At 40.4% G+C, this 21623-nt stretch overlaps 1 protein-coding gene and 1 pseudogene across 2 annotated transcripts in view; one reads left to right on the forward strand and one right to left on the reverse strand.

The window, feature by feature from the left end:
• The window catches only part of LOC146451905 (cytoskeleton-associated protein 5-like), a 32512-nt pseudogene that overhangs the window by 4970 nt on the left and 5919 nt on the right, over positions 1–21623 (forward strand). The window contains exons 6-24 of the transcript XR_014859842.1: positions 609–735; positions 1261–1418; positions 2072–2147; positions 2661–2759; positions 2928–3041; positions 3804–3921; positions 5686–5891; positions 11828–12061; positions 13185–13285; positions 14042–14204; positions 14945–15163; positions 15783–15918; positions 16497–16692; positions 17483–17671; positions 18271–18441; positions 19203–19382; positions 20079–20395; positions 20899–20995; positions 21244–21432. The product of XR_014859842.1 is annotated as a cytoskeleton-associated protein 5-like (transcript). The remainder of the gene's footprint in view (positions 1–608; positions 736–1260; positions 1419–2071; positions 2148–2660; positions 2760–2927; positions 3042–3803; positions 3922–5685; positions 5892–11827; positions 12062–13184; positions 13286–14041; positions 14205–14944; positions 15164–15782; positions 15919–16496; positions 16693–17482; positions 17672–18270; positions 18442–19202; positions 19383–20078; positions 20396–20898; positions 20996–21243; positions 21433–21623) is intronic.
• Positions 8174–11223, reverse strand: LOC146451906 (uncharacterized). Its single transcript, XM_085098476.1, has 2 exons — positions 9564–11223; positions 8174–8556 (listed from the first exon to the last, which is right to left on the reverse strand). Exon 1 carries the CDS (start codon positions 11168–11170, stop codon positions 10181–10183), a length of 990 nt encoding a protein of 329 aa, XP_084954602.1. The 5' UTR covers positions 11171–11223; the 3' UTR covers positions 8174–8556; positions 9564–10180.

A 21623-nucleotide genomic window follows, 5' to 3' on the forward strand; every position in this document is an offset into this window, starting at 1 on the left:
TTTGCGTAGGACTTAATCTGAAAGTCTACTCGTAACTATCTACACCCTCAAAGACGTTGACAGCATGTTTTGTTGACATTTTTGTACTTTCCGGAACAGCACATGCAATCAGCTTTTTGCTGTAAACATGACTGGAAATCTAAAGAACGAGTTTGTTTTTCTTCCATGTAAAATAATAAAGATTAAAAGCTGAAACTTTTGAGCCGGCTTTTTTTCTTTTCAATGGAAATAATAGGAGGGCAAATATCGATGCAGGCGGGGGTTATTGCGTGATAACCGTCCTGTGAATTTGCACCACGTGACGTAAAGTAGCCAATAAAATCATGCAAAAATTGATGGGTGGGTTATAACATCTCATAACCAACAAGAGCGAGTGGAATAATAAAATTGTTATTAGTAAGAGAGATTTAGCTTTGCGTTCACGGCTAACGCCAAATGGTAAACGTCAAGCCGCTGTTTGTTCTAAAATGCATAAACTTGTATTTCTCGTACTGACTTCTCTCTTTTTTGTGTTTGCTTGATAGCTGTCGCCGACACCTGATACTAAATCTCTCTAATGATTATCACATAACCTTGAGTTTCTAAGCTTGTAGCTTCATTTTTTCCAGGCTGTTCGTACTGCTGCCATTTCTTTGCTGGGGACATTTGTACGTGTATGTGGGAGCAACTCTAAGAGTGTTCTTTGAGGAAGAAAAACCTGCGCTGTTACAACAAATTGATGCTGAATTTGAAAAGGTTGGTTTTCCAGTCTTTTACATCTAATTGTATCCATAGACTTAAATACAGTAGCAAAGATATAGTTCTGTCCATAAATTCAGGAATTTTTGTAAACACTTGTATGAAGATGGGCAAAACTTGCCCATTGCCATGTACAAAAGTCTGTCAAATTTCCGACTTTAAGACACTATTTGTTCACAATTTTAAAAGACATTTAGCTGGTTACTAATTTTCAGGTATTCTTCCAGCAGTGTCAATGGTTTTTTGTCACTTGGTCTACATCAAAATCTTAAATTCCATCAACGATGAAGGACAATACCATGGACAAACTTGTCCTCATTTGGTAAAAAAAAAAAACATGTTTATGATAAGTACCTGTATTTAAAGTTTGACCAGTTTTCAGTTTCTGCTTGATTTTTTGTTGGTTTATTTAGAGGAAGAGATGATGAGAACTTACTAACCCACAATCTTTGACAAGGGGTTGTTTATTGGAAAGTTGGTGGCAAATCAAACCTTTATGGTGCACTTCATATTGCTTTGCAGATGAAAGGAGAGAAACCTCCAGCACCAACACTTGGCCAGGCCCCTAAGGGAGGTGATGATGACGAGGGAGGGGAGGATAAAGAAGACGGTGGGGGTGGGGGAGAGGATGCAACACCTGCTGTCAATATGGCTGACCTTGTTCCCAGGAATGATATAAAGTATGGATATTTTTTTTCACTTTTCGTGAGATAATCATTTCTTTGTTAGAATGTTTCTGAATTGACTGGGCTCTTGGAAAAAGACAAGAAATGAACAACAGGATGTTTAACAAAATGTTCTGAGCCTCACCTCAGTTCAGATCACGAAAGAAATCTTTACTTTTTTTTTTAGTTAAACAGGTCTGGAACTACTAATTTGAATAGGTGGACTGGAACCTGAGAAACCTTTAGGTGCATTGACTAAGTGGCTTGTGATAGATTCTCCTTCCAAATTGCATTTTATGTTCTTGGTAAACAAAAAAGAGAATTTGACATTACATCAAAAGTCACTGATAGGGCCTTAATGTTACATGCACACCCTTCAATTGGATCTCTACTATATTATTCTCAGTACATGATTGGCAACTCCAAGTAATTTTTACACTTAATCAGTCGTCCTACATCTTGCTGTTTCTCCATTCCATACCTCAAACTTTTTGACTCCTGATCAATGATGATTTCTTGAAACATAAGCAAGCGAAAATTAAAGTTAATAGCCGACAATAAATTATTCAACATTTTTTTAATACCTTACATCAAATTATATTGATGTGAGGGATCTGTTCCACCACTTCCATGTTACTTTGGTTTAACTAGAATGTTGTTTGTTTTAGTGATCAGATAAAGCCTGCCTTGATTACAGAGTTTGGAGATAAAAACTGGAAAGTAAGAGGAGAAGCACTGCAAAAGGTAACTGATTTGTCGTATAATGACTGTAATATTTTGAGGGGCAGTGTCACTTTGACTAACCAAAAAACATTTTGTATCAATGGAATCGATAAAATAATCCTACTAGTACACAGAAACTAGGAGAGACCATGGGAACAAGGTTGGTATCATTTATCTTTGGCTGAGGATGATTAGGATGGAAATAAATTATGACGTTCAATTTTTCCAAGTTCCTTCTAAGTATTTTTGAAAAAATTGCTAGAAGCTAATTACAGTTTATTCTTCCTTGGAGAAGTCTGAAGTGGTTTAAGGGCAATTTTATGTTCTTAGTACAAAATGTTAGCAGTTTTGACAAAAAAACAGCAAAGTCTCCACGACAGTGCTCCTTTAATGGCCCAAACATTTGTGTCCAGTAAAATGGCATAAAGAATTTAGGATCTTAAACGTTAGCTCGAGATAGAGGGGAAATGGGTGTGCCCATAAAACAAAGGAAGAATGAAATCAATCAAACAGCATGTTTTTTGTCTTCTCTAGGTTGTAGATATACTGTCTGCCGCAAAGTTCATCACACCAGAGTTAGGGGAGCTGCCGCCCGCCCTGAAGGCTCGATTGAGTGATTCAAACAAGAATCTGGTAATCTCTAAATAAATTAAGTAAATAATAAATTTATATAGCTCCAATTCTATAAAAAAAATATTCAAAAGCGCCTTACTAATTGAATACTTATACAACTGAATACTAATTGTGGTTATTGTAGTTGACTGATTATGATAAATGTATGATGCTGTTTTTTTTAATCAGGTGACCATCACTCTTAACAGCTGTGCCACAATAGCTTCTGCGATGGGACCACAAGTCAACAGGCATCTGAAGATTTTAGGGGCTGGGATATTCAGTACGCTGGCAGATGCCAAGGTAAGCTGGAAAAGATTACATTATTCCGGCTAAAAAGAAAAATACGTTGCTTTCAGCCCCACTTGTGAATGAGGAATTTTGGGTAAAGTACATTACTGCCTAATTCTATAACCATAGGGAAAGCTGTGTTTACCAAATAAGAGAGATTACCCACGCACATCACAGATGTACCGTCGGTTGTATCTAAACTTGTACACGGGAGAGAAAAACATGTTCTAGTCGGGTGCAAATATGACATGTTTTGGTGCCAAACATTCAAAGTTTGGAGTAGGCGGCTGCTATTGACTTGATTTGTTTTTGCTCAAAAAAATATTCTTTGCAAGCATTTTTCGATGTTAAGAATACATTCTTGAGGCAAAGCTGTTTTTGAGGGTGAAATATGCCTGCAAGCTGGGAAAAATGAAATAAGCTTGAGTGGAACGCGCTGTTCTGGTAAAACTTCAAATGTTTGGCGTTAAAACACGTCATGTGTAGCATCCTATTGGAACATGTCTTTTTTGTCTCGTGTCCACGCTTACATGTAGATGCAACCGACGGTATTTTCAAAGGAAAAAAAAGTTCCCTCATGATTTTCCTCACTGCCCCTTCCTTTTGTGCAATGTTGTTTTCTTAAACTTTGAAGTGAAAGCGACGGACGGGGGTAACAAAATGGGGTGCGTTATGTTATGTTCAGACTAGTGCCCATGTGGAGAACCAGACCCAGGCACCTAGTGTGAACAGGGCCATAGTTACTGAGTGTCTTTACTGCTTCCATTGTCGTAGAACACTGTTCGAGCAGCAGGAATAAATGCTTTGAATGTCTGGCACAAAGAAATTGGATTAGCACCATTTTTTGAAGGTGAAGTTATCTTCGGAGCCCTCAGTACTGAGAACCCAAATCGAGAACAGAGGTGCGTATTATATATAATAGGGACATTATGAAACCACAACGGCAACAGGCAACGAAAACGTGGCCTAAAAATACAAGTTCGTGTTACTTGTACTACTTTGCGATTATTCCAATTCATCCAACTTGTACAATGTGGCCGAACTATCCAGTAACAGAACAGGTGGAAACGGCGTTCAAGTTGTGACAGAAAAATAAAATTATTAACGTTATGTGCTCACGTTCTCCACAAAACCTCGAATTTGGTCATTTCACGTTGTTGTTTGGCCGAGTGCGGTGAAGAAATGCACCAAAATTTATAACGCACGTGCAAGGCCTTTGTTTTTCTCATTATACCCTATTGCTTTGTGACGTCCTACTTGCTGTCGCTGTTGTAGCTAGTTAAAGTCCCTTAAATTTATACGCTTAGTCCTAGTCTTAAATGTCAGTCGTCTCCTCCCCCTAACCCACAGGGGGCGCGGGAGAGAGAGACCCGCGCCCCCTGTGGGTTAGGGGGAGGAGACGACTGACATTTCAGACTAGCCTAGTCCCGAAACGGGCAAAACAGAGTCGATTTTGAAAAACTATTTTCTGCTTCTTCTCTCCCTTCTTCGTTCGCTTCTTCTGTTATATGCTTCAATGCGCTTTTCATTTAAACATTCACATGGGCTGTGGACTAGCTTCCTCCATTCAAGCTTTTCCCCAGTAATCAATAATGCCGCCACATTTGGATACATTATTGTCAGTGAAAACGTCTTTAATAATAATCTTTTATTAGGAAGCTTCCGTTCACTGAACGTGGTTTTCAGAAAGGTCCTATAAAGATTAAATATACAAAAGGTTAAAAAATACAATATATGAGACAAAATTACAAAATGATAAAAACAGCAATTCAAACTAGAAGCTGAAACTACAAAGATATCATTGATGGGGTTAAAAACTTCAAATTGATAAAAAATAAAAAATGATAAAAGCAAAAAAGCTAAAACTACAAAAATTCTTAACGATAGGGTTAATTAAAAAACCTGGCAAACATGTTTCGCTTAAAAGAAGCAATATTCGGTGCATTTCTGGTCTCTCTCTCGTCTCGTCTTATTTATAAACTCGCATAAACATACCTTAAGGTCAATTTGTTTATGTAGTCAGAGATGTTCACCAAAAAAATAAGGAAATCAGTCCCATTGATTGTCAGTTGTCAGTTATTTATCCACCGAGTTTAAAGTTGGAACCACCTTAGTAGTATGAGGGGAAGGGTTTAGCCAATCAGATTCCTTCCCCCTTATACTTCTCACCTTGTACAGCATAATAAACAGAACCACAGGAAAGTACTGCTCAGTAGCTTTCATATGAATGGTCAACTTTAAAAGTTAGAATCAGCGTGTACAGCATAATAAACACCACCACAGGAAAGCACTGCTCGGTAGCTTTCATTTGAATGGTCACACTTTAGGGTTTCATCCACAGAATCAAAAGTAAGAATCACCTTGTACAGCATAATAAACAACACCACAGGAAAGTACTGCTCGGTAGCTTTCATTTGAATGGTCACACTTTAGGGTTTCATCCACAGAATCAAATGTTAGAACCACTTTGTACAGCATAATAAACAGCACCACAGGAAAGTTCTGCTCAGTAGCTTTCATTTAAATGGTTACACGTTAGGATTTCATCCACAGGGTATATAACAAACAACACTACAGAATAGTTTGGTGCTCTGCTCAGCGGCCGTTGTTTGAAAGATGTCTTACGGGTGTCTAGGTTTGTTGAATAAATGTTTCATCCAACAACAGGTGTTAGGATGGCTTGAGGAGAAGTTACCAGTGGAGAAAAACCTCCCCAAAGAATTGGTTTCCATAGTAGCGCCTCTTTATTCTTGTCTCGAGGATCGCAGTGGTGATGTTCGGAAAAAGGCTCAAGCTGTGGTGCCTCTGATGATGCAGCATGTCGGCTGGGATGCTATGAGTAAACAGACTAACAAGCTCAAGGTGAGTTTTAAAGGGTTAAATTTACAAATAATCATTAAATGAGGTAGCAGAAAGCAACTTCTGAAATGTTTTTATCGTACAAATCTTCTTAAGGAAAATGAAGAATAACGTAGCAGAATTTAATATGCTCGTCTCCCACGGCACAATTCTCCACTCCAGAGCCTGTGAGAAGACTGGTACTAGTAAAGGACTGTGGGATCGTTTGAGTAGACGGATGGACAACGCGCCGACGAATAAGTGCACATTTTTCGGCCTTAGTAGTATATCTTCAGCAAAATTAAGCCTCGTTAGTGTATAGGTACAGGTATAGGACGGTATAGGTGTCGAGGTAAATCATTGATATGCATAAGGGTCGAGTCCATGACGTCATCTATTGTTATAACTTAATGAAAAAATGCGTTCCTCCATACTAATTAAGTATCTTCCTGCATACTATTAAGTGTCGAGGTTTAGTAATGAGCGTCACTCTTACACAAAGGAAACAATAGACATGCCCAGGCTTGCCCGCTCTATACCCACCCTGATTGGATCTTAAGATTTATATGGTCTGTTTTGAATAAAAAGCGGTTAGATTTCGAAAGCGTTATCGTTCTTGCAATCGCTTTGCTGGGAAAGCTTTTTTCGATTTTTCAAAACGTTAGTACCGTTGAAAATGGCTTTTTTCACAAACGTTATTGATCTTCAAGCTGCCTTGAGCGCTTGTTCAACTGTCCGCGACTGGGAGACAAAACCGTTTTCTCTTATCTATCTCGAGGAAATGAAAAACTATTAAAGTCACGCACCGTTAGTCAGTTAATTATACGGGTCCACGAACCTAAAGTTGCATATAAATAAGTTCAGTTCTGCTGGAAAAACCCAAGGGAGTATCTTGACGCATTAGTTTATAATCAATTTGATATAACTTAACAAGGATCAATGGAAACACGCGACTTATAATTGTTAGCAATAGAACAGGACAAGAGATACCGTTTTAAAAACTTTATTAAAAAGCAATGACAAAAAGAGTCAAAAACACAGCGATCTGAAAGGAAAAGGAATGTAAATGACTCATTTGACTGACTATTACAAATCCGTTTTTTCCGTTTTATTTCGAGGAATAATAAATATTCCTTCCATCTCTACACAATGTCCCTATGGCCTCTAAGCCAAGAGTTCGACTTTCTTTGTTTCTTGCGGTTTGCCTTGTTCTTTGTAGGCGGTCTTTTAGTTTTTGCTTTAAAAGAGCAGGGCACGAAATTGCGCCTGATACAGTCGCCAATGCGCCTAAGTTTTCCGTGTTGGCGACCAAGATTCGAAAGTTAGTCGCCACATTGGCGACCAGAGCCCTTTGCTTTATCCTACTTTTATGTATTGTGCAGTAAAATAAAGCTCGAAAAAATCGGTGCGAATGGCGAGGTTTATTTTTGTAGCAAAACCGTCACGAACTCTCCGTCCACATCCGCCATCTTGGATAATTTAGACGCTACGTTGTATATTGTGCATTCAAATGTCCCTTTTGCTAACAGTACATATTGCGGGCTCAGAACATGACCACATGAGACCTCTGAAAATCCAAGATAGCGGATCCGTTGCTCGGACTTTCATTAATATTCATGTAACCGAGTGACTTAAATTTAAAATGAGCGTCGACGAGGGTCGGGAAAATTTATTTCAAATATTGGTGCGCGTACAACCGGGACCGAGGATGAGGTTTTGGAATTCGCACGGGTCGTGGAAGAAAAATATGCCGACAAGAAGAAGTTTTTTCACACCTTGCCGCTCCATGGCCACGTGGGATTACCGAAAGACAAATTGGCAATGTCCATGGTGCTAAAGGATATTCCTTTACGACAAGAAATAGCAGCCACAATTACTTCTGGTGATGGAAACTGTCTTTTCAATGTTGTTTCGTTGGTTTTGATGGGCGATGAGACGAAAATGAGTCTTGCGTTTGCTCGTGGCTGTTGAGCTCATTTTGAACTGTGAATTTTGAATAATTTCCAAACTGAATTAAAAAAAAACTTACCATGTGATGAAATGTTGGTGATGTTCGAATTCATTTTTTACTGTGTCCAGAATTGTCGTTTGCTATTCTTTAGACATCAACAAAACCGTCCAGGCATTCCTAATGCTAGGAAAGCTTACGATTTGATATTGTCATCCATGATAACGCATTTTCAATATTTTTTGTTTTCGTTTCGGAAAAAAATGGCTACTAACTTTTTGGACTTGGCGACCACTTTGGAATATTTAGGAGCCAAATGTCTCCTTAAGAAAAAAGTTAATTTCGTGCCCTGAAGAGGTCTCATTTCTCCGCTGTCTTGACAGTTCGTACACCATTTCTTGTGTCTGTACTGGATTGTGAAAGTGATTTTTTCCGGAATTATCCGCTTCACTGTCGTAAACTACGACTTTAACTTTAGGTTGCAGTTTCGCCTCTTGTAAATACTGCCGTCGCTGTATGTGGTCTAATTGATGAACATCCGCGAGATGGTTAGCTAATCTGACAAGGTACTTCGCCCCGCACGATGGAATCGGACAGTTTCTGCAAACTCTCTTGTAAACCATGTTGACAGTTTGGTGACTGAACACAAATGACATCTTTTTTCAGAAATAGTCAAGTCATATAGAGTGTCAGAGGGGCCAAACACAGACCAGAAAGGCCAAAACCAGGCCAAACACAGGCCTGAAAAGCCAAAACCACGCCAAAAGTGACAAAAGGAGACAAACCGGCCATCTCTAGTTATGTGTCTTTATTTTTTCTCAGACACACGCGTGGGTGTCGCGCGTCGCTAGTCACGCAACAGCTCTCAACTTTGGAATCATCATCTTTATTTAAAAGTGTCATCACAAATAACAGTGTCTAATTAAACAGTTTTGATCTTGCTTTAGTAATTCGTATTTCAAATTTCAGATCTTTTATTTATTGTACAAGTTAACTATTATTGTTATTATTTTAAAGTCATCGATAAACACACTTAAAGTTTGGTTGTTTACAGTTTTTATTGAAATGCAGCAATACAAAGGTCCAGGAAATAAAAAAAAAAAATTCATAACATTCGTAGTAGATTTAGTCTTGATCTTGTGGAATGGGCTGCTTTTCGTACAATCGATTGAGTAAGAATTTCCGCTTATCGATAGCAAGTTCCGTCGATTCCAACCAATCAAATCCTTCTGTGTCTTTAAGCTCTTTTTGGGTTTCCATCACTTTTTTGAAGGTGGGATCTTTTTTCATTGCACGCATCCACTGTAGATTCTCAAAGAGTACTTTTCTTAGCTCTTTTCTGTAAACAGGAACGAGAGTGTTCACGGCTTTACTACGAGCCACATTTTCTGAATCTCCGTTTTCTTGGTATTGATTGATCAAGGCGTTAAGCTGGGTCTCGTGGCGGTTCTCGGCTTCATCAAGAATGCGTGACCACGGCTCTAAGTTTTCTGTTTCTTCTTCTTCTCTTGAAGACTCCGTTCCTTGACTAGAGACTTCGCTTTCTTGGGAGAAATCGCTTTCTTCACTGTCTTCATAATTTCCAGCACCTTGTTGCAGGTATAAGGTATAGTTTGTGCTCGTCATCTTTGGTTTGAACCGCACGCGTTCTGACAGGAAACTAAACTTCAGAGAGTAATGCATCTGTTTTATAGAAAATTGGTGAAGGCGGGGCTACTAAGCGTTCTCCGTCATAAATAAAAGAAGACCAGAAAGGCCATAACCAGGTCTGAAAGGCCAAAACCACGCCAAAAGTGACAAAAGGAGACAAACGAGCCATTTCTAGTCATGTGTCTTTATTTTTCTCATACACACGCGTGGGTGTCGCGCGTCGCCAATTTTTAATTGTCTTATAAGCTCTCTGTGATAATTCCCTTGTTCCGTTCAGGGTTTTGAAATAGGTCGCTAATAGTTTCCGATATTCTATTTCAATATCACTATTCTATACTTTTCCGAGGGTGTTTGGGGTTCCAACAGTAAACTTGCTAGCCATGTTGTTAAGGAACTGACGGTCTGAAAATCGAAGTGGACGGAGATTTCGCATGAAATAGCTTGCGTGTAGCCGGTTCGGGTATTGTTATCGACACTGACTCTGGGACTACCCAATCAGAGTAGGTGTTGGATATGACTTATTGTATTTCAAACAAAAGACACACGAGATAGTTCGCATGCAAATTTTAGAGCTCGAGTCAAACATTTGTTAAACATAATTAGAGACTAACGTGGTGTATAGAGGAATAAAACTTTATTTCACTCAAAACCTTTAAAAATCTTTCAAAGGATCTCAAGACAGCTCTATGTCCACACAGACGGTAATGCAATATATTTATTTAGAACAAACAGGAAGATCTTGGTTCCTTATATTGTTAAGCATAGCAATACATTTTGATCTGCGTAAATCTCGTGCAAAAGCTCTAGAATAAGAAGATAACTGTTTATCTCTTTCTATCTCTTCATGTTCTTCGGGGCTGATGACATAACCTTCAAAAGGTACGTGTTTGCCTTCAATATGTCTTTCATATAAAACCTTCAACACTCGGAAACTTTCGGGATGATGACCGTCATCACTTGCGTACTTGAAATACGCCTGACGCAGCAAATTGTCTCTCTCTAAACAAAGTGTAGGATCTGGGTCGTCTCGAGAGTCTTCTTTCATTTTTTGGACATAAAACCTGTAAGATTCCCATACTTCGTCCATCCATTTTCTGTATCTAAGACCGTGAAATATTTTAGGACTTCCTAGACTGTTGAATCCGTTGTCACACATTAAAAATCCTTCGTCATGTTTGGATGCATGGCGCTGGGGCTGATTAAGTTCTTTCTGTTTAACCTCTTGGCGATGATTTTCAAACATCTCCTTTATCTCTCTATAAGGATGGAATCTTGTGAACCGTGGCTTAGGTGAATATGAGAGCCGCTCCTTGATAGCATGCGACATTGGCTGGTCTATCCACATGAAAAAGTTACACTCTTTTTTGTGGCACGTCAGAAACATGCGATCCTGGCTCCAGGGTTGTTTACTTTTTCTCAGTGCTAGTTTGTTAGAACAATCACAGACCAACTGAGCTGCATATTTTTTCACATCAGAGTGTGTATGATGCGCGATACGCTCTACGTCCTCTTTCCATTCTGAAGCAGGGGCAAACATAAAGCACATTTTCTCGGGACAGTAAACATAGCTAAATCCTTGCGCTTTTTCTACCAATTCTAACGTTGAGCGGGAATGAAACGGGCAGAACTGACCGGGTAAGGAACTCGCTTTATCTTCTGTCAACAGAGGTTCAGCAGCCGATTCGACTTGAACGTTTGGAACCATCCTTGTAGAATATGGCAGCGATAAAATAATCTTTACTCTAGTTGAATGATAACACTTTCGAAATCTACCTGCTTTTTATTCAAAACAGACAATGTAAATCTTAAGATCCAATCAAGGTGGGTATAGAGCGGGCAAGCGTGGGCATGTCTATTGTTTCCTTTGTGTAAGAGTGACGCTCATTACTAAACCTCGACACTTAATTAGTATGGAGGAACGCATTTTTCATTAAGTTATAACAATAGATGACGTCATGGACTCGACCCTTATGCATATCAATGATTTACCTCGACACCTATACCGTCCTATACCTGTACCTATACACTAACGAGGCTTAATTTTGCTGAAGCCCTACTACTGGCCTTTTCTCGGGGTAGCGCCCTTGTTCATCACCGCAATTTCCATCCGTCTACCCAAACGATCCTATAGTCCCTCACTCGTTTCAGTCTCTCCGTAGTTTCTGGCCGGGAGTGGGGAGTGGGGGCAGAAAAAAGCAACAACAGCATATGAATTAATCACAGTTATGCTCGCAGGCCGAAACTTTTTCGGATTAAAAAGTATTGTTATTTTTGACAATATCTACCTTACTTCTGCTTTATCTTTGGTACCAGCTTCTTGAATTAATGTTAAACTAGTACAAAATACTCGTTTAAATTCCAGCCTGCTTCCAAAACCAACGTCATGCCCATGTTAGAGAAGGCGAGAGCATCGCTCCCTGAACCCACAAAAGGACCGAGCAAAACAGCTGCCGCTAAACCAGCTGCCAGCACCAAGGCAGATTCATCAACAGCATCCGGAGGAAGTACAACATCATCATCATCAGCCTCATCTTCATCGTCTAGTGGTAACACTAGCAAGAAAACTAAGCCTGGCAGCAAGCCAGCAGAAACTAAGGCAAGTACAACGACAGCTGAGTGGTATCACCGCCATGATTCCTTTCAACAAAATTAGTTGAATTCTTGTTCTTGAAAAGTGGATTATTCTAAAGAGTAATGAACATTAATGCGATAATTAGATTCCGTGTAGGATACTAATACTAATTTATTGTTTCTATTTTTTGTGTTTTACGGGTTCTCTGTAACGTTTCGTGTTTGGAGATACCGAAGTTTTCGGCAGGAACTAATTTTTTGAAAACTACCACAGCTGTTACAGTCAAACCCAACTTTACAGAAACCCACTTATTACAAGAAAAGAGTCCATAAAGTGACTGTGTTAAGACTTAATACAGTCGCTTTATGGACAGTTCCTGGACTTATTCCTGACCAAGGCTTGTTCCCTAAAGTCACACTCTTAAAACGGATACTCTGTAAGGGTGGACACTTTCTCTGGTTCCAAGGGTGTCCACAATGCTAACGTTTGACTGGAATGACAATTGCTCTTATGAATCGTGTTAACTCGGATGATCCACCCAGTTAGTCAAATGTCAAAGCAACCCAAAAGTGAGCTGTAAACTAAAGGCTGGTTTCCATATGATCGCGGATCGCAGGTCGCAATAAGGTCTGCGATCGTCTGCGATCATATGGAAACTACTTCTGCGATCGTCTGCGATCCTGCGATCGCAATCGCAGACGATCGCAGAAGATAGAACCATGTTCTATCTAAAGGCTGGTTTCCATATGATCGCAGACGATCGCAGACCTTATTGCGATCTGCGATCCGCGATCATATGGAAACCAGCCTTAACAGTAATCGAACAGTGTTCAGCATTATTGTAATATTCTTGCTTAAAATGAAATAAGCGATGTAAATTCAAAGAAACGCGCTTTTGTATTAAATAGTGATACTGGCCAGAAAATACGGCGATAGAGTAAAAAAGAAAAAAAATATGCAGGAACAATGCTTCGCAGAAACGTTCTTTTAGAATCTGCGCAAACAATCCCCAAAATTGCAAAAACAAGAACTCTTAAAGTGCCATAATTACGATAACTTTAATAAAACTCCCTAGAACAGAACGCTTGTAATATGTTGATTGGTTTGCTCGTGATACTAATGTGACTTGTCCTTTTTGTCACGACAGTCATCGAAGAAGTCCTCCGCTGATGTGGAAGAGGGCCCCCCACTGTTGAAATATAACGGTAAAGATGGCCGCTTCAAGGATGAGAAAGATCTTAAGGTAGTGTATAGCCGAAGTGTGGAAATCCTCCAAAAAGTGTCAGTTCATACGTGTGGAAGTTGATAAACGAAATATGTTTGTCTCTCGTCAAGCCTGCAACTAGAGCTTATTCGGTCTGTAAATTTCATTGGTGGGACCTACAACATTTTATTGCAAGAATCACACTATACAGGAAAAAGCCTTGTGGAAGCGAATATGTCTGAAAATTACGTGTGGTTGATATATGAATAAAGAGACAATGCTGTCGATAATGGTTGTAATATATAGCTCGTTTGAACATCATCTCATCGCTGCAGATCGTAGGACGAATGCTACATGAAAATTTGGGTCTTTCTGTAGTTCATTAATCAAAAAACCGCAAGAAAAGTCAGGGGAAAGACGTTGTAAAGGCCACAGAATCTCTAAAATTCGACCTCAAAGTCAGTGAATTTTCGCCTTACCACTAGGTTTGACAAATAAATTTTATTGCTGGCAAGGTAATGTCGCTTCAAAAATGTCTGTTAAGGTTTCATGTTTGGTCGGTGAAGAGTTGGGTGGCAACCCTGTTAAAGGGGAAGTATCACGGAAATTTGTTGACCAGGCCCCAGTTGTTCAAAGGCCGGATAACTTTATCCAGCGGATAAGTCACTATCCGACAGTTTCAATCTGTGCCAAGATTTCAGTATTTCGTCATGCACCACCTAATATGCACACTCTAACCACTTTTTAGTTGGGGAGTGTACGAAAACCTTGGACAACATTTAACGTGAAGTATATTTTAGACGCTGAAGAGTGCCTTATCCAGCGGATAAAGTTATCCAGCCTTTGAACAACTGAGGCCAGCTCAAGGAACAGATGAGGCCATGTTTTGGAAAGACGATACACACAAACCTGTTTCACGCCGATTTCAAGTTTCATCTCAAGGCAATAGACACCTTACTGCAGGTATTGTATGGAAACCCACTTTCTCTGTCTCAAGAGCAGCAGTACGGCTAAGCTGGGTGTCAGGCCTTCCTAAGGGGAGGGGGGAGTGAAGGGGTAGGGGAGGGGGGAGGTGGAGAAGAGGAGATGAAGGCCTGACACAGAAGCTTTCTGAAGTCTGATTGGCTACTATTTGCGGCGAAGCGTCATGCTCATCGAGGGGCCGGAATGCTCTTCTCGATGCTTTCATGTCAGGCTTTTCTTCCCTTTTCCTCTTCCTCTCTTCTCCCTCCCTCCTTACCCCCCAAAAAGCCTGATACTCGGACTACTGTACGGCAAAATTTGGTAACTATAATCTTGGACAATTAGTGGAGAAAAATGCGAATTTTGCGCGTACATTTCAATCTTCCTAAAGGAAAACACAGTTTTTTTTCAGTGCGTGCCAACACTGATGTGGGGGAGGGGGGCTGAGTATCACTGTAGCGGTAGAATTTGTGGATTGATAAAAAAGTGTCCAAGATTGTATTCAGGGGATTTTCCCGAATTTTTTGTATGCTTGTTGTCTGCAACACAGATTTTGACTGTTTTCAGAAGTGAATAATTATTCATTCCAACTTGAGGTTAGAAACTTTGAATATTTTTAATCGCGAATGTAAAAGGCTGCATCAGCGTCGTTTACCCGAAAAGCGACTGGTGATCGATCCTATTTTGACATGTTAACAAGTTAATCCAGTTAGCTAATCTTTGTTTTCTCCTGTTTCCAGTGTGCCACCCCTCCAACAGAAGCTCCGTACCAGACAGAAGTGGTTCAGTCGTTAGATCTCATCCTCAAATGGGTGACTTTGCGTTTCTTTGACACCAACACCACAATACTCATCAAATGTCTAGAGCTGATGGACGCCATCTTTGTCATGTTAGCTCTGGCGGATTATCAGATGTTGGAGTTTGAAGCTTCTAGTTTTATTCCATACCTCGTTCAGAAGGTAAGAAATGTACTCTGCAGGTAATAGGGAAGTTAAGCCACGAGACTCGTGGACGCTAAGGCCATTTAATTAGGTTCATGAGACAAATATCCTGCATACTGCTCCCATGAACCTAGTTTAATGACCTTAGCTCCCACGAGTCTCCTGTAGCTCACTGGAAGAGCATCCGAACTAGTAATCCGAAGGTCTTAGGTTTGACTCCTGATAGGAGCACTCGGATTTCTTTTTTCCAAGTATGCCTGCGTCACTTTCTAGAATGATAAATCATTCTCATTCATTCACCAGGCTTGAAATATGCCATCACATTTATTTCATTATTACATGTAGTCTATTAAAAGTGTCTGAACAATTTCGTCCGAGTTTGTAACCCGTAAGCCTCACAAAATCATTGAGTGTCTTACATGACGGGCAGTATAAACCAGTACTCGAATCCGACGGTCTCCACCATGTTCACACACGCTGAACTATTAAAATGTTGCATCCTGTGTCCGCTCCTTCAGCGTATGTTTTTTCAGGAACTACTCGTCACCATCTTTCATAGGTTGGGGATCCAAAGGATGTCGTGAGAAAAATGATCCGTAATCTGTTCAAACTGCTGACTCGTCACCATCTTTCATAGGTTGGGGATCCAAAGGATGTCGTGAGAAAGATGATCCGTAATCTGTTCAAACTGCTGACAAAGTTCTATCACGCTAGTAAACTGTTCAACTATGTCATGGAAGGAATCACTTCTAAGAACTCCAAGACAAGAATGGGTAAGTCTTACATGACGTAATCGTTTTGGAGATTCAAGACAATAGTGAATGAACTATTTGAAATCCTTACTCAGATCCTGAACTCTGCTGCGCCAATGTTACTACTGGGGCAAAATATACTTTTTTATCAACCCGTGCGCCTTTTCGAGATGCCCAATATTTGTGTGTGTGTGTGTGTGTGTTCTTTTGTATTGCTTGAAATCATTATTCCGCCCGGTTATGTTTTATTGAAATTGTGATTCGGTTTGCGTACGAACTTAAAAGTAAAATGAACTCTCTTCTCGCGACCATCCTAAGCAGCGGGTAGCGATGAGAGGCGGCTCTATTGGCAGGCTATTTTCACTGCTGTGAAGCATTAGTTGTATTTTCTGCGGAAGGCAAGGAGATGCTCAAATGAACAAGTTCAAACAGTCACGTTCGCGAGTTGTCATTGGTGTACTTTGATTCATTTTTTTTTTTTTTCGTTTTCCTTTTCTTTTTTTTTTCTGAATCTCAAACCAGCGTTGTAAAAGTTTCATATTGTAAATTTTGGTTAAAAGATGCAGCCAATCCCTTTTGATTTTTCTTGTTTATTTTAGAGTGTCTTGAAGAACTGGGCTCTCTGATCCAAGTGTTTGGCATGAATGTGTGCCAGCCCACCCCTCCAAAGGCAGTGGCCACCATAGCTGGGCAGATTGGTGACAGAGATAATGGCGTCAGAAATGCTGCTCTGAATGCTGTGGTGGAAGCTTATTTTCTTGTTGGAGAAAAAACCTGCTACAAGTACTGTTCACAGGTGAGCAGAAGGACATTCCTAAATCAATATCACCGAAGGACGCTGCTCAATAAAATTCATTGGAGTTGTTACACTTTATGATACTATCCTCCATAATAAATTATAACACAGAGCGCGTGCATCCTAATCAGTCTAATTCCTATTGGCATTATCATGGTACATTTCTCAAGATATGCACGGCCGTGCGTCCATAAAATGACGTGTGCAACTTGCATACAAACTCGGGTTACCGTCGCTTAGTTTTAGTTCGTACAAACTAATTCAAAGAAGCAAATTTTCATTGACAATTTCAGGTGAAACTTTCTCGTTCAGACCATACCATTGTGCCGTGTTTGTAACCAGCCAATAGGAACCTTTGTTTTTCTGTACAGACATTAAGAGAATTTTCCGCGTACTAGTTTGTTGTCACTATGTTATAAAAGAATTGGTTCATGCCTTTAGCTGTGTGTATATCGAGTTATGGATGCACTTGGGAAGTTTGGACAGTACCCAAAAAGCTAGAGTTGCTCTCGGCTACCACACTTAAAGTTTTTATTCCCAGACACAAAAATTAGAGCCAGCTTGCTCAGTACAATGAACAGCACCACAGGAAAGTACTGCTCAGTTGCTTACAGTTGAATGATCCCAATTTAGGAATGACGTTCAAGCGCGTACCATACTTTGTTTTATAGTTTTATTTCTTTCTTTTTGACTTCACCACACACAAGTTACAAAAAATACGAACAGAAAGTTTCATATTTCCAGGCATGGCACTGCCTTAAGTCTCAATTTTTTCTTTTGTTTATCACCGCTCTCGGACAAAGACCTTGCTTATCTAGAAGAACGCATTAAACGATCGGCCAAGAATCGTCCTAATACTGCTCCAACTGAAAATACAGCGGCAAAGAGTGTTAGTGCTCGCGGAAGGAGCGACTCGTCTCTTAATGGCGCTAAGAAAAAGGACGAAAAAAGACCTACCAAGGCCGCTCAGATTACAAGGTAAGTTATCCTTTTTTCCTGATAATTGAATCCCTTCATTTTAGTTGGAAACGTGAACAGTGATTATCTAGTTCAATTAAAATTACCCTCGGCCTATTTTCCAAGGCGAGCCCTAGTGTAAGTCTACGAAGCCGTTATGAGGTGGTCACGAAAGACTTGGAGGGAGCGTTGCGTGACGGCACAAATCATGACTGCGTAGGAAACCAGGTACAAGAGGGCGACCTGTACTGTTTGCAGCGAACAACTGAACGATACTCCCAACCCTAAAAAACAATGCAGTTGCAGGTTATCAGGGTCCAGTGAAAATAGAGCTTTTGAAAGGTGTATGTCTACTGGGTACAATCCTACGGAAATTGGAAATTTCAGATTCCCTGCCCCTTTTATTTATTTATATTATTTTATTCACCACGACATACATTCGTAAAAAATTACAGTGAATAATAGACTAGGATGTTACATAAGTTTACAGTGACTAATAATAGTAATTTAAGAAGAAGTAAGAAGTGGCGAGGGGACCTCAAGAAACCCCCTTCTTAGGCTAGAAGGAATCCCACCGCTTAGAAGCATTTTCATCGTGCAGCCGTGGTGTTTGTCTTTAGGCCTGCAACAGCACCAGGACCAAGACAAGAGAACATCCGGCGTGAGTTTAGTCTTGATATTGACGGTATAGAGGGAGACGATCATCACAGTGATGTGTCGGTACCGCAGCTGGAGACGAATGAAGCCTTGGAAGATTTGATCAGCGCACCTGTCCACAAACCCTACACAAAGTACGTCATTGTTTTGAACACAGAACCACGATACAAAACTAGGTTTTACTTTATGTACAATTAACGAAGAAAGTTGTTTAAATACTTCCGTAAACGAGCGTTACTGTCAGCATAGTTAATTGAGCGACTGGTTAGGAAACCCTGCCATGAAAACAATGGTGCTACAATTTATGTTGGAAGGGCCGCGACCCTGCACAATCCTTTGTTTTAACGTTCACACCACTGTTGAATATCTTAACGAAAACGTTTCGATTGGTCAGTTGCTCCAACACATTCCAAATTCTATTGTTGTTTGTGCAGGGTCGAGGCCAAAAAGGCACACAAAAACTAGGCATATAACAAAGAAGTTTGTCAGGTTTCATAATCATTGCCTTTAATTAACTATGCTGTCAGGTACAGCTTCTATCCCTTGGGTTTAATTATATCCGCCTCCTCTCCCACCAAATGCAGTGTTACATTCGATGGAATAGGATATACAGTGGAATCTCGGTTATTCGAACCCTTGATTTGTCTAAATTCCCGATTCTTTGAACCAAAAGTTGTCTCCCTTGGATTTGCTTTGGTCAGATTTTTCCTCTGATTTTTGGAACTCCCAATTTTTCGAACCAAATTCAGTGTCCCTAGGAGGTTCGAAAAATCGGTATTCCACTCTAAAACATTGGTTAAGACCGGAAGGGAAAACTTTGAGATATGTAGAAATCCTTCGCTCGTCTTACGCTTGTTTCATGTCCATTGAAAGTTCTTCTTGTTGTTTATGTCAGAACCCCAACCTCTCCCCACATGGGCGTGTTCAGCAGGACCAATCCACAACAGCTGCCTTCAATTACGTCATCTCTCAGATTGCCAGCGGTGACGTCACAGCTAGTACCCAGGCCTTGGTGCAGTTCGAAAGAGTGATACGAAATAAGAACCACAAAGAAGTGAGCAAACATATCGACCAGGTGAGATGAGGTCTCCTCAAGATCGTGTAGAGCAACAGGCTCTCTCTTATTAACGCTGCCCTGGAACTTGTCCCGAAGTTTATCAGAGTCCCGTTCCGAAGTTCATAAAGGGACTGGGTCCTATTTTACACATTGTTCAAATTGCGCCATATACAATCTCGTACTCAGAGTCCTCAGGCTCTTTGGCCAGCGGTTGCCTATCAGCGTGAAAAAAAGATTAGTTTAGACGATGGCTAGACCATAACTGATCTGTGAAATGAGACAGAAGCCCTGTGTCTAAGGACCTCTTCATAACAATGATATGAGCCCGGTTGACCGGGCTGGCCTGGTTTCCGAGATCTCGCCTCGCTACTCTTTTCTTTACAAAAATTTCGATGTGTTAAAATGAGAAGGCGGGCTGGCCCGGTTACCGAGATCTCGATAACCGGGCTGGAAATTTTTCCCATATGAACACTCCAGTCCGGATACCGAAACTCTCCATGTCGAAACATTTTCAACTGCGCATGGCTTGTAAGGTCGCTGACAAGTCGGAACGCGGTTCCACGGGTATTTTGGGGGCTTTTCGAACATTTTTCGTCTCGGTAACCGGGATTAAACTCCCATATGAACAGAAGACAAACTTCGTCCCGCCTACCGGGCCAGCCCAGTTACCGGGCTCATATAAAGAGGCCCTAATTGAAGTCTATCTTGTTTCAGTTCCTGAACGCGGCCTCTCTGCAACTAAACATGATCCTAACCACACACATTCCTAACGTGGAGTCCAATGAACAGCCTGAGGCTTCAGTGCTGCGGCTAATCAACTGTCTGACGGACACCATGCTGGCTGTGTTCTCCAGCGCTCCTCTGGCGCGCTCTGTATCACGCAGCTCACTGAAGCAGCTCATGCAGGTCTCAATAACAGTATTATCGGACGATCGCTTAGCAGCCTTAGAGGATGGACCTCAGATACTGAGAGCGATTAATATTCTGATGGTGAAGGTGATTGAGATGTCCGATCAGACTTATGTCTTAGGGTGAGTGGAAGATTCTATGTGTTTACCTTACGAAATGAAAATATTTTTAATAAATCGACGGCAGTTTTCTATGGTCTATACTCTTATAGACCTTAAAATGACGTCATAAAATGTGCCAAACTCAAGTGCAGTTCGCGATTTCACTGCCACGTTTTGAACATTTTATGACCTCATGTTAAGGTCCAATAGAGTATAGGCCATAGAAAACTGCCATCGATTTTTTTATAACGAGTACATGGAAAAGTACGAGCGGAATTGGCTTTATTTTCCGTTGAGAAAGTACACGCGTTATATTTGACGTCATTTTTATTGTCTGCACTCCTATAGACGATAGCAACAAGCCAATCAGTGAGCGGGAATTTTGACAGTTATTGTAAAACAAAAATTTGAATTTGAAAAAAAAAAAATCGAAGCAGTGAAAGCATGTGAAAGTGCCTCTCAAAGGTTTTCAAGTCAGCTCCATGAAAATATTCTAGTAACCGAGATATTGTTTGACATTTTAGGTCCCTCATCAAACTCCTACAAGACTGTCTCAAGCTCCTTCAAGAAAGCGTTGGCACCTCACTCAGCTCACCCAAATTTCTTGACCTTGTTATGAAGGTTATTATTTTATCTGTGATTTCATTACTAAATGAAAAATTGAGGAGATTTCCCGTTAACGGAAGCTTAGCCTGCGTGCAGGCGTCTCCTAATTCCTTTGTGTTCAACAAAGAATGTAGGAGACGTATGCACGCAGGCTACAGAAGCTAAGCAAGAATAATGAATGCAAAAGCAGTGGGATTAACCCTTAAGTTGATTGATGTTTGTGAACCCACCTTTCACTTGCGTTCTTCCTTTCTTTTTCTCAGTGTCTTTGGAAGTTTGTTCGAAACTTGCCGAAAACCATCTCAGAAGTGAAAGTGGATCAGATTCTCCTGGACATTCACACGTTTCTGCTGTCACACCCTCACCAGATGTGGAAAAATCGCGCGGATAATACGCCCCTAAGGACGATTAAAACCGTGCTCTACACACTAGGAAAACTTAAGAAGCAGGAGGTCAGTTTAAAGACACAATATCAACCTTTGTAGTTTGTAGTTGTCGTTGTAGTTGTTTTTTGTTTTGACAGATCGCCTTTGTTTCCTCCGTTCTATAGTTACTTTACTGAAATTTCGTGATAGAAGCCATGTTCTATCCAATGACCCTGTTTTCAAATTCACATCGAATAGAATCCGAGAAATTGATCTAT

Source organism: Pavona decussata, unplaced genomic scaffold, assembly GCF_977016875.1.
Source record: "Pavona decussata unplaced genomic scaffold, jaPavDecu1.1 SCAFFOLD_381, whole genome shotgun sequence".
In the NCBI taxonomy this organism is placed as follows: Eukaryota; Metazoa; Cnidaria; class Anthozoa; order Scleractinia; family Agariciidae; genus Pavona; species Pavona decussata.